This window comes from Populus trichocarpa, chromosome 1 (genome assembly GCF_000002775.5).
Source record: "Populus trichocarpa isolate Nisqually-1 chromosome 1, P.trichocarpa_v4.1, whole genome shotgun sequence".
Lineage (NCBI taxonomy): Eukaryota > Viridiplantae > Streptophyta > Magnoliopsida > Malpighiales > Salicaceae > Populus > Populus trichocarpa.
The window spans coordinates 27,855,842-27,869,353 of record NC_037285.2 but is presented as its reverse complement, the minus strand read 5'-3'; the positions used below and the strand labels follow the sequence as shown (position 1 = coordinate 27,869,353).

At 33.9% G+C, this 13,512-nt stretch overlaps 1 protein-coding gene and 1 non-coding gene across 2 annotated transcripts; both read right to left on the bottom strand.

The window, feature by feature from the left end:
• Positions 1 to 1,021: 1,021 nt before the first annotated feature.
• Positions 1,022 to 4,487, bottom strand: LOC7463836 (receptor-like protein EIX2). Its single transcript, XM_024608469.2, has one exon. It carries the CDS (start codon positions 4,312 to 4,314, stop codon positions 1,228 to 1,230), a length of 3,087 nt encoding a protein of 1,028 aa, XP_024464237.1. The 5' UTR covers positions 4,315 to 4,487; the 3' UTR covers positions 1,022 to 1,227.
• Positions 4,488 to 10,944: 6,457 nt separating this feature from the next.
• TRNAG-UCC (transfer RNA glycine (anticodon UCC)) lies at positions 10,945 to 11,016 on the bottom strand. Its single transcript has one exon. It is a non-coding gene; the product is annotated as a tRNA-Gly (tRNA).
• Between the last annotated feature and the right edge of the window lie 2,496 nt (positions 11,017 to 13,512).

Genomic DNA, 13,512 nt, shown 5'->3' with positions numbered 1-13,512 from the left:
CAGGCATCATTCAAGCTTTCCTGATTGCTAGTTTAAGCGCACAAATGAGAGTACCAGCTAGAAATCTCAATTTGATATATAAGTTAATTCGATACTATCTTCTTATGGAATATATATCAAAGAATTATTATTGGATTTACTTGAGTGGAAATTCAAGTGTATCAAATCTCAAATCTAGTTTATATTGAGTATTAAAATTAGTTATAAAATACGGATCGACAAGATGCCATGAAAACTAAACAATTCAGGGGCTTGATCGGTATGGATTAAAGAAGGATTGGCCTAGCCCAAACCGGTAAAACAAATCAAGTCGATCCTTGACCATTTAAAAACATAAGTTGACTTGTGACTCGATCACTCAGAGGTAAAATCCAAGTCAAAAACTCATTGATTTTTTTTTAAAAAATTAGTCATAATAACATCGTTTAGATCCTTGTTTTAAAAGAAATGAGGTTAATCCGGGTTAATCCATGTTGACACTTTTGACTCGTGATTTGGATTTTGTCCAAGATCAACCCATGATTGTGTTTTAAAACTATAATAATAATTATTTTTATCTTTACATTACATGCTTTAGTTAAATAAATTTGGAATTGAGAGTTTTTTCAAGAATATTTTTTAAATAAAAAATAAAAATATTATTTTTGAAGACATATATTATTTGTATCTTTTATTTCAGAACTAAATAAACTCATTTCAAAATTAGTTTCAAAACATATTTATTTTTATATTATATCTCTATCTTTTTAATTAAATACACTTTTATTCCTATTATTTATACGTCTTCTATACCCGAAGACTAACTAAACACAATTTAACTTAACTCAAGATATTATATTATATTTGATCCTAATAATACATAAAAACCAGTACATACTATAAAAATGTCAGAAAAATATATATATAAAAAAATCAATTATTTTAACTTTCAGCAGTGCACGCATTTCTAGCAGTGCATTAGCGTGGAGCCCTTGATAAGTAACGTTGCCTGCTATGGAAAATAGATTTTGTCAGCATCACAGGCATGCAAATTTCAGGAAATCAGTAAACAAGTAAAGTAATCTCAAAACAGAAGCAACGTCCTTTCTCACAAATTCCTTTCACAACACAAAAACAGCAATCAACATTACATCTACGATTTGTACATGCAAGTTAAAATGAAAACGGAGAAGAGTGTGCTTTGCGGCTCTGTTGATTTCTTGTATGTATAGCTGTATAGTCTTGAACTCACAATGCTCGGTCAACGATTTTGTCCACAAAACCAAAGTAGGAAAGTCTCCATGGTTTCTTGATTGCAAATACAAGAATAGGAACCAGAATACCAGCTGCAAATCCCAGTCCAATACTCAAGTAAAACCAACTGTCAATGAAGCCATCATCACTGTCTTCTATAGTACTAGTCCCTCCTTTACCTGAATCATCACCTTGGCACTGGAGGACCAGTGGAGGTCCGCAAAGACCGGGATTCCCAGAAAAAGAGGATGCTTCAAAAGTTGTCATCTGCCCTCTATACGGGATCATGCCAGATAAATTATTGTTGGACAGGTTCAGGTAGCTTAAAAATGATAATGCTGGCAAGCTGGAAGGAATTGCACCTGAAAGTCTGTTACTTGAGAGGTCAAGAGATGATAGTTGGCGCAAACTTGAAATGTTATCAGGAACATGGCCGCTGACTTGGTTTTTTGACAAGTTCAAAGTCACTAAACCAACCAACTTTGTGATTTGATCAGGGAATTCTCCATTTAAGCTGTTGATGGAAAGGTCTATGCTAGTGACTAGGGAAAGAGTTTTGGTGTATTTTTGAGGACCACCTTTTATGTTCATCACAAATCTCTCTCCATAGTACAGACCTCTGTATTTCCCATAGAGCAGATATTGGTTTACGTATTGCTCCTTCGACATGGCTTTAAAATCTCCCAAAGTTTCTGGAATGGCACCAGTCAACTTGTTATCTGCAAGGTCAAGGACTTGCAGCGAGCTCAAGTTTGCCAGGTTGGATGGAATTTCACCGGAAAATGCATTTGACCTTAGGCTGAGTATTCTAAGTTGTGGAAAGCCACCTCCAATCCACAGTGGAATGTTACCTGATAGTCTGTTGTTTCCGAGATCCAATGTTTCCAAGCTCGATAAATTTTGCAAAGATAATGGAAGTTTTCCTGTGAGATTATTATTGCTCAGGTGAATTGACTGAAGCTGATTTAATTGACCTAAAAGTTCTGGAATCACCCCGGATAGATTGTTGTGACTAAGGTCTAGAGCCTTTAACAAAGAAGAATTCCCTATACTTGAAGGGATGTTGCGTTCTAAGCTGTTGTTTGAGAGGTCAATGACTTGAAGAATCAACATATCTCCTATTGAAGCTGGGATAGCTCCTGTCAATTGGTTATTCGAAAGAGAAAGAAAGATCAGGTCTGGCATGGATTTAGTTATGTTTTGTGGAATAGAACCTGAAAAGTGATTATTAGAGAGGTCTAGCGATTCAATCCCCACAGTGGGAAGTGGAATAGGTCCTTCCAAAAGGTTGGAGCTGAAATCAACATCTGCAAAGGGAGCTACACTTAATGGATTTGGTAGAAGGCCCTGTAACTGATTGAAAGAAACATTTACCAGTGATAGGTTGGAGGATATTTCCCAAAACCAGTTGGGTATAGTATCTGAGATGCTAGCGTTCGAGAAATCTAGAAATCCCACTTCCTTCTGAGTTCTAAGCCAAGCTGGAAAAGAAGGACCCAAATGACAGGAACCAAGATCAAGATTTCGGAGCTGAAATGGAGGTATCCAATTGGAGCTGACATTGAAATTGAATGAATTGGAAGACAAATGCAAGAACTTTAGTTTATGAAGCCTTGAGAAATGCAATTCAGTGATAAAACCTGAGAGATGATTAAAAGAGACATCCAAGCTCCACAATTGAGAAAGCTGTCCAAAACTATCAGGGAGACTTCCATTTAGTTGATTCCCCGCGAGTCCCAAAATAGTCAGGTTATGTAAGTTGCCTAAAGAAGCAGGAATTGGCCCTTGAATCATGTTATAGTCCAGAGTAAGTTCTGCAAGATTTTCAAGCTCGCCTAACCAAGCTGGCAAATTCCCCACTAGATGATTGACACTTAGTCTCAAGTATATTAAACTAGGCATGGGATTGTTTGAAACACAACTAGTCCTTTCAAGGACTTCAGGCAAACTACCTGTCAAGTTGTTTCCAGATAAATCGAAAATTTTCAAGTTGCAAAGTTTGCCAATAGAGCTAGGAATCCCACCCTCGACAGAATTGGAAAATAAATCAAAGTTAGTGAGAGATGACATATTTCCTATGGAAGAGGGAAGTTTACCGTGCAGTTTATTTGCAGCCAAACTGAGAACCTCTATTTTTTTCCAACTTCCTTGAAACAACTGAGAGCAACTTGCAGAAAGATTATCGTTCATAGCAAGACTCAAGTACTGAAGACTTGGTAGCTCACTAAAAGCAAGGGGTATCCTACCATACAAACCACAATTGCTTAAATCAACGTAGGATAGGCTGCTAATATTTACGAGCCAGTCAGGGAAAATTGAATCAAAGTGGTTCAGACTAAGGTCTATCACAGAAAGAGAAGTAAAATTGACAGAGCTATGAGATAGAACGGAACCAGATAGACCACAACCTGAGAGATGAATTTCAGCCAGATGTGGAAGCACGTTTAATACCCCAAGCCAATTGGATCCTACCATGGAAAGGTCAACTCCATTTATGGCTAGATGTTTCAGTGAGACAAGACCCCTGACCCACTCAAGACTACTAACAGCTAGACCTGAAAATGGAGAAGAAACATCAAGAAACTCCAAGCTAGAAAGGTTTCCTAAATTTAAAGGAACTGCACCACTAAACCCAGCCTCTGACAGATTTAAATATCTCAAACTTCTCATGGATCCTAAGAATGTAGGAATTGGGATATTATTAAATGTGTTGAGACTCAAATCTAAGTGCTGTAACGACTTGAGTTTTAGCAATGAAGGTCTAATCTCCCCACTCAAGTTCCAATACCCATACCTGGTTGAAGATTCAGCAGAACTTACAGGATATGGGTTGTGGAGATCAACGGAAATGACAGCTCCATTAGTATTGTCACAGCTGATTCCCCTCCACTGACAACAGTGTGTCCCTTTCCACGACGAGAGCCTGTTCTCAGGATCTTCAAGTCCATGTTTGAAGTCTGTAAGAGCTTTTCGGTCAGACAGAGAACAATTTATGTAAAGGGTGTCTCCATTACAAACAAATTCTCCAGCCAGGACACCGAGAACTGCAAGAACCAAACCAAGAATCGAAACTTTCCCCATTATTAGTTTTAACTTTTAAATCTCAAGCTGTGGATTAATGCATACAAGAAACTGTTATATAAAAGGTGGCCTCCAGTTTCTTTCGCATAGTCAAAGTTTGACTTTCATGGGAGAAGATAGGAAGGAAAATACAGGAATTTAGAGGTGTAGAAAGTCGAAGAGCTGCAAATATTTTATTACGTTTATGCATATAAAATTTTGGGGTAGGGGAGTTGAAACTTGAAAGTTAAGGCAATTGAAAATACAAGGCACGCAGCTGGCAGCTGCTATTATAAAATGCAAAAAAGGCAGGCTTCTTTAAGTTAAAGAACCAATCTTGTTTGACATTATAGCAAGATTTGTTGTGATGTTTTGAAAAATAAAGGGAAAGAATTAATACGAAAATGCAACAATACACTTGAAGACTTAGAATTACATGTAAATAAATAAAGATGTTGTGGTAAGTATAAAAGTGTAAGTGTAAGATCCAACCTTTTAAATCATATTCAATTCCAAGTTAGTCCAAATCCAATCTAAATTAACCTAGTTATATAAGAAAAAGTTACAGGATAATTGTTTTTCTCTCTTTTAATTCTTGTGGTTGTTGTGATCCTCTTCTCATCAAACTAAGAATTTTAGTTTTTGATCTTAAGTTTTTTTGGTTCAAGAAAGATGGAAGTAACAAGTGAGTGTTTCTCTCCTATATTATTTTTTATTTTCGAGTTGTTTATGGAAGGATCAAAGAAGAGATTGGAGTTACAAAGATTTGAAGTTTATGTTATTAAGATTGATTCATGATTATTATAAGTATAATGTTAAGTGATTGATTTTGGATGTGTTATTAGAAATAAGAATCTATGAATTGATTTGTTATGGGTTAAGAAATTTGTTTCAACTTTGTTGGAAAATCTGGACAGAATGGTCTTGAGATTGAAAATGACATAATTTTATTATGGTTTTAGATTTATGAAAATTACATTTTAGTCCATGAACTTTGAAAAATTATTATTTGACCAATGAAACGTATTTTGGAATTCTGAGCAGTTTTCTTATGAGTTTAAGGATGATGAATCTTAGTTTGATAATTTATTTGTATAATTTTCAGTTTACTCTCTTTATTTTGGAGATTTATAGTTTAATCCCTGAACTTTGAAAAAATTACAATTTGATCTCTGGAACGTGGATTGAGATTCTGAACATAATTGAAGATGAATTATGGGTGAAATTTTAGTATGGTTATGTATTTCTTATATTTACAATTTGGTCATCCAATTCTGGTAAAATCATGTTTTCGTTTTTATTTCTAAAAATTATCATTTTAATCCCTAAACTTAAGAGACTAAACCTAGTTTTCTTTTATGCATTGGAGTCTTTCATTTGTGTTGTTTAGTTTTTTTTAGTATATTTTGTATATTCGTTGTAAGTATATATAACAATCTTCTATAAGATTTTCGAGTCTTTCATTTAATATTCATTTTACTTCTATATTTTCCAGGTGAGTAGGATAATCTTTCATATGCATGTAATATAAATAAATATATATGTTGATTATATGATGAGTACGACTAGTTAATTTATTGAATATTTATATTTGTTGCTTTATTTTTCGAGTACTTATCTATTCTTAAATTTGCACCTGGATTCTGTTGAACTAAATTCTATTCGATATGATATACATTACTTTGATTATTATGTGAATATATATTATGTCTTGATATAGAACTTGTCAGTAACTCCATGCTAACGGAGAGTAGTTGGTCTATGTGCACATAATATTATGTATACCTAGCTGGTGAGAGAGACATCAGCCTGTGGCAATTGGTCCTCCCACAGTAGTCACCTTTGGGTATCATCCGGTCACATTTGGGTGTCACCTAATCTCTGACATGTATTCTACCACTTTATGATAATATGCTTAGTATGTATATGTATATCAAGATAAATCGACTTGTAAATTATTAATATCTAAAATGTATATTAAATGTTATTTCATCATTGAGTTGGTTGAACTCACCCTTTATTTTTTATATTATTTCAGGTTCTTAGTTTCTGTTAGCAGGTGGACTTTGTTAAGTATTCTTGTTTCTTCAATTTTGGTCAGTATGTCTTGTTTATTTCACAAAGTTTTCTTTTTATTTTTTATTCGATGTTTTAAATGCTCCACTATTATTATGTTTTAATTAAGTTTAGATTTTAACAATGTAATAAGTATTATGGATTATTATTTTTGTTTTAATTACTGATGAGAAGTTTTGAACTATCATTTGATTTCATTAGTTTTGAATAATATAATGTTTTAGAAGATTATAAAATGTAGTGTATTTTTAAATAACTAATTCTTTTGATATGTTTTTTATGAGGCTTAGCATAGGTAGAGTGTCCTTACGACATCACTCTTGCGTTGCCAATCATGGACTCGGGATTCGGGTCATGATAAATAGGAAGTTAAAAAAAAAAAAAATCTAAAAATTTTGAGAAAGAATTAGCAGAAGAGAAAAAATGAGAAGAAGAAGAGAAAATGAAGAAGGATTAGGGAACTACGTTGTTAAGGTAAGGTTTAAGTTTGAATGTGTATAATTGATGTTATTGATTAAGATTTTGAGATTGTTGAGGTTTAAGGGTTTTTAAGTTTATGTTTTAAGTTAATTGATGAATTGATTATAATATGATGTGTTAATTAAATTGTTATGGGCTGATTATGTTGGGTTTTGAGGTGTTAGTTAAATTATGTTTTGAAATTTTTCATTGTTGAGAGACTGGTGATCGAGAATCTAGAATTATGATGAACCGGTCGACCGTTTGGCCAGTTAGATATCGATCCACTGATTGGATAGAACTGGCAGAACTGTTGGTATGTTGTATTACGGTCAACCAGTTGATAGATTTTAGTCGATTGGTTTGTCCTAGATGGTTTCGGTCGACCAATTGGGTTGAGTCGGTTAACCTGATAGTGAGGTTAGATAATTCTTTTAGGTTTGATTCTTTTATGTTATATTTGGGATCAATCAGGTGGACCAATTCCAGTTTATAATTACGTTTTATTCCTAAACGTATAGGTTTATGGGTTAGATCCTAAGTTAAGTGTATTAAATAGATTGTATGTTCTTTTCGAGTTGTTTTTTAATATGTCTTTTTTGTATTCAGATACTCTTGACACACTACCTACTGTGCATCAGTATGATTTCCTTGGACATCTACTTTTGTGCTTATTCTGTTTTTTAGTCAGGTGAGTGGATAATATTCCATATGCTAGAGAAATAGTATAAATATTCAAATTGTTAATATAAAATTGATCATATTTCTTGGTAATTCACATATCGCTTATTATCTTTTATCTATGATAAAGCATGATCAATTGTTGAGACTGAATTCTTGATATGAACTAATATATATTTATGAATTGACTTCTGAATTGAAAGTTTATCGTTTGATTGATTGTATGAGTTGAGTCTTAAGATATGATTATGTTTGTTTGATTATGATATGAATATATGGTATGTCAGCTAAAATATTCATACTAACAGGGTAGTGTTATTATTTGTGCACATCGTATATGAACCCTAGTTGGTCGGGGGAGTCACCAACATGTAATAATTGATCATCTCATAGTACGGAACGTCATACTCATTGTATTTTGATTATCTGACAAGTTTTATGCTATAATATTCTTGTAATGGCTTATTTTATAAACTTTCTTGTAAGAACTTAAAACTATATTTATTGTAATTTATTTTTTTATGTGTGTTTTCCTCATTGTTGTATTACCTCGTGTACGCATATTAAACATTCTCTACTCACTGAGTTGTTGAACACATCCTCTCTTTATTTATCTATTTTAGACTTACAGCTTGTTAGGAGGTTACTTTTGTTGGACCTTCAAAACCTATTTTCTTTTTGTTGTAATTAATATTTTTTTATGTTTAATTAGTGTTTCATAATTATGATATTTATATTAATTTTTTTATTAAAATAATCAATTTATATTATAGAATTAGTTAGGTTATCATGTTGGAGAAATTTATTTTGTTTATATAAATAAAAAAAATTATGAATAAGTTTAGATTTGTATAGGTATAAAAACTTGAAGAAGAAAAAACCCTTATCTATATACTGATCATGAATTTGAAAATCAGATCATGACATTTGTGGAGATGATTAAGGTTTCTTTTGATTAAAAACAAGATTTAATGAATGAGTGAAGATAAAATAGTTATTCAACGAAGCCTTAATTTGTCCTGATCCCCATGTTCCGTTTGAAGTTCTTCGGCGTTGTGATTCAATATTCTGTGATTAGGACAAGTGGGGTCAACGTTAGCGAACCTGGTCTAATTGTTTTCTTTCTTCTCCATGTCTGTCTAATCCTTGTATTGATTGTTATCGCTATTATGGTTGTTTTTATTTCTAATTTCTTTCGTTGACTCATCATGTCTAAAGTGGTGGTGTTCCTGTCAAGTTATTATGCGACAAGGAGATGAAATGAGGAAGAAGAGATCCTATTTCCACAAAATTGAAAAATTAAAAAGTTTAATTTTTAATTAATTTAATATTAAAAAAAATTCAAAACATTTTAAAAACGCGATTCAGCTGCACTCTTAAACACATCCTTCATCTCTAACCTTAAACAAAATGGATCTGTCAATTAAGAGGCAGTTATCTTATTCTCAGCTAATTGAAAGGAGTGTTAATGCATTCATAGATGTTCACTGGTCATGACTTTTGTTGTAAAATACTTCCCGGTCATTTTCTTAGGCCAGCTCAACATATTGATTCAATCAACAATAATGAAATTTTACCTAACAATGTTGATAAAGTCACCAGTTGACCCAGTCATCCATGATGTAGACTGGCCATGATCTCTCCCGTGCTTTTAAACCAGCGAGAACACGCCGTGAAAATTTAGTGATAGATATCATTGCCATGACTTGTTCTTCCAGGTTTCCACCTGATGGAGATTTTGGAACGGTACTGTGTCAGAATTTCAACACTGCATGTAAGCAACAATGTCGTATTCGGTGAAACCGAGGAGGGATCACACTTTGTACGTAGTAAATAACTCAGTAAGACAGATACCATTTGTTGTTGGAGTCAATGGTTTTTAACAATTAATAACCTTTCGTTTCCTGTTGTTTTTCTTAATAATGAAAGGTTAGAATTTAAAATTTCTGAAGAAAATGAAACTTCCTTGCAGTTCACTCAAATAGAATTCGTATAATTTGTAATATCATCGTTCATGGACTTTTGCATTGGTTCAAAAGGACTGTTTTTTATTTATGGAGAACTTTACGTTTCTAGCATTTCATTGCTTCTCATCTTTTTAACAGCAAGCTAGAGCACTTGTTTGTCATGGAAATGCACCAACGATGAACTGCAAAAGATCTGATAGAGAAGCTCTTATGGATTTCAAAACGGGTCTTGACGATCCTGAGCACTGGCTAAGTACTGTCGTCATGGAAAGGAAGCAATTGCTGTCAGTGGTGGGGAATAGGTTGCGACAATAGGACAGGAGCAGTTGTTATGGTTGATCTCCACAACCTAAGTTATGGTTCTTCAGGCGGGTATGGATCTGAGGGCTTCAGTGGGGAGATTAGACCTTTCACTGACAAAACTCAAGTCCTTGAAACATCTGGACTTGAGCTTCAACACATTCAATGGCACAATTCCTGATCTCATTTCCACTTTTGAGAATTTACAATATCTAAACCTATCAAATGCAGGATTTAGTGGTGCATTCCCTGCAAATTTCGGAAACCTCTCCATCTTGCAGGTTCTTGATGTCTCTTCAAACTTTCTTGGTTTAACCGTTAACAGTCTTGAATGGGTGACTAGTCTTGTGTCACTGAAATATTGAGAAATGACAGGAGCAAACCTTTCAGCAGTAGGATTAGGATGGGAAGGGGCACGAATAAGCTTCCATTTTTAACTGAGTTGCACTTATCTGCTTGTAGCTTATCCAGTTTCACCTCTTCTCTTACTTTCGTTAATTTCACTTCACTTGCTGTCATAGACCTTGGCAAGAGATTAAGAAAATGTTTTTGCTGTCATAGACATTTAGAAAGCACAAGAGGGAACCAGCAAGTGAGCCTACTACGGCCAGAAGCGCCAAGAAGCGAAAGTTAAAAATTCCCTGTTTAATAAAGGACATGAAAAAGAAGAGCACTGTTAGACTTGATTATGTCTAGGAAAAAGAGAAAAAGAATGATGAGATATTGAAGAAATATTAAACTAATGAAGACCATCAAGCATGAGGATGCAAGACCAAAAATACATTTCCAAGTGCTTCGAGCAGAATTAGAGGGTTAAATTGACTATAATTAACATAGCATACAAACAGATTTCCCTTCATTACTTGTTACTTTCGAATCAATTTGGCCCAACAAGTGCATAACTCACAAATAAAGGCTTTCAAGTTCTATAGTATCTTTAAAAAATCTTCACCATTTTCAATGATGACTAATTTCCGCAGCTCTGCACGAGATATTGTTCAACTTTCCACGTCCAGAAATTTGCCGAGCGTCTTGTTAAGTTTGCAACGTTTTGCCAGATTTTGAAATGGGAAATTATTTCAGGTGTGAAAAAGAATAGTAGTAACTAGTAAACATAACAGTAACATCAAATCAGAAAGCCATGACGCCTGGATGAGCAAAAAATGGTTGCGTCTGCCGGGAGTCGAACCCGGGTCTATTGCTTGGAAGGCAATTATCCTAACCGTTGGACTACAAACGCTCGCTGTTTTCTCTTACACGTATAAATTATTTAAACATTGAGTTGGATCGATCTGTCTGCAAAGTGTCAATCTAAAGGGGACAAACTTGCTACATGCGGCGTGATCGAATCATGGAAACCTGCGTCAGGACTGTTAGGTGTGCTCGGAAGTCTCTGCTTGCAAAATTCGGTGTTCCCTCAATTTTCAGTACAAAATCGGTCTGCTTATCTGTCTTTTAATTCAGGCAGACTCATAAAAGGCGTGGTTTGGACAGACGGGAGAACTCTGGCCTAGTTGGATCTAAAACAATTCATGATTCTGACTTGCATCATAGCATAAATGACCGGAGTCATACATCCGGAGTGTCATGCGATTTTGAGCCAATATTGCTTGATCCAGTGAAAAGGGGGATCTCCTCTCAAAACCTTTCACGTTGAGCGCTTCAGCAATCTCATCATAGGACGGTGAACTCCTTAATTTGTTAACCCAGGTCATTGTTAACTCCTGCAACTTCTGCCACCATCATCCGGCTTATCACCAGCAAAATAATACTAATCTACGGTAAAACAACAGGAAGCAAAATGGATATTTTTGAAACATGGAATTTCATCACAAGACTCAAACAGATCAGAAAACTCTGAGCTACAACCCACAGCAATGGGGAGAAGTGACACATTATAGCACACCTATAGTTGCAAGGCATCAATTTACGTTACTTGTTAATTCAGCGGTGGCAAGAACTTATTGAATTAATCGTTTGGGCCGATGACGGAGAAGAACTAGTCAGATTCATTGGGTCTCTTTGCCTGAGTCAATGGAACCAGAGACGATTTGATCCACCAGTAAACATATGTTGATAGCTTATATCCTCTTTGTGGATCAAATCTCTCTGATCAAATCTCTTTGCCAATTAAACCAATAACCCAATGAAGTTCCTAGATATTTCTTGGAAGAAGAACCGACCAAATGGCCTCTGGCTATGGTATACTCATGTTCAGTGAAAGTAGAAGCAACCAGATATTAACCATCTCTGTGCAGCACAGACTCATGAAACAAGAAGATTATGCAATAAACCCTGGTTGTGAAAGCTACAGTGAGCTGATTTGACGAAAGAGCATAAACATATTAAAACGGCCTGATGTTTCATGTTCATCGCTTCATAGTTTCCATCGTTAATGGTGGCCAATACCCTTGTCAATTTGCCATCTGTTGTCTGATGTGGTCACCGTCATAATTCCAATAGCACCCACAAAAAAACACAGCCATCAGACTCAGAGGCCCATCAGTAGCATGAGGTAGAAGAAGACAGACAGGGTCCATAAATAGATAAAATTAATTGTCTACAAATCAGTGTCATTTCTTTGGTTGCTCGACTACTGTAAAAAACCACTCTTCGTTCTGATCATCAAATTTCAAATCAATACTTGAATGGATGCTCCAAGCGCCTATATCAAGTTAAACTTAGCCATGAATTGATAGAGTGTATTCATTCGTAGTCTGCAAGGTGATCATTGGAATCCTTTGTGGTTGACATATAATTCCAAGAAATTCAGTTGAATAATAAAACCTATGGGTTTGAGCATTCGATCGTCCAGATACAAAGAACAAGGAAAAAACGTAATTGTTTTTGTGGTGGAGGAGTTAATTTAAGCATATAAAATCATTTATTTTTAGAAATAATTTACTTGTTTTTATTCAAGTATTATTTTATTTAAATTCAAACTTTAAATGTTAAGTTTATTACGTGTGAGATTTACTATTCACTTTTTTCTTTTCAATCAAGTTAGTTTAAACTTTCTACTTAAATTACAATTAAATTATAAAATCATGATAAATATTAATATTGTAGTTTTAATAATAAATTAATTCAGCTTTATTATAATTTTATAATTAAACTAGAGTATGGATATACAACTAAGGCTCCGTTTGTTTGCTGGAAAATAGTTTTTTTTTGGAAAGTGAATTCCGGAAAAGTAAATTATTTTCCGATGTTTGGTAATGTAATGGAAAATAAGTTGAAAAATACTTTCAAGTGTTTGATTATATCATGGAAAATGAGATGGAAAATAACTTATTAATGTTTTATTTTTTAAAAATTTATTAAAATAATAAGAAAAAATCTTACAAATCAAAAAGTTGAATGAGAATGAAATTGAAAAAAATTATAATTTCATAAATTATCTCAAATAAAATAAATAATAATTAAAATAATAGAGATTAAATCTAAAAAAATTAAAATAATAATAATTAACATTTCATAAATTATTTTAAATAAAATAAATAAAAATTAAAAATATTTCACCATATAATACTTACCAACTAAGCATTCAATGACTAGATATGGAAGCAAGGACTTGCTTGATGACTGGATGTCTGGATCACGAGTGGGAGAAGAGGGTAATGCTAAGGAAAGAAAATTAATTGATAGGGAGCTATATTAAAATAATTACGAAAAACAGGTCACGTTCACTAGCCACGAGCCAATAGCCGTAAATACCACCCTCTCTCACTCCTCA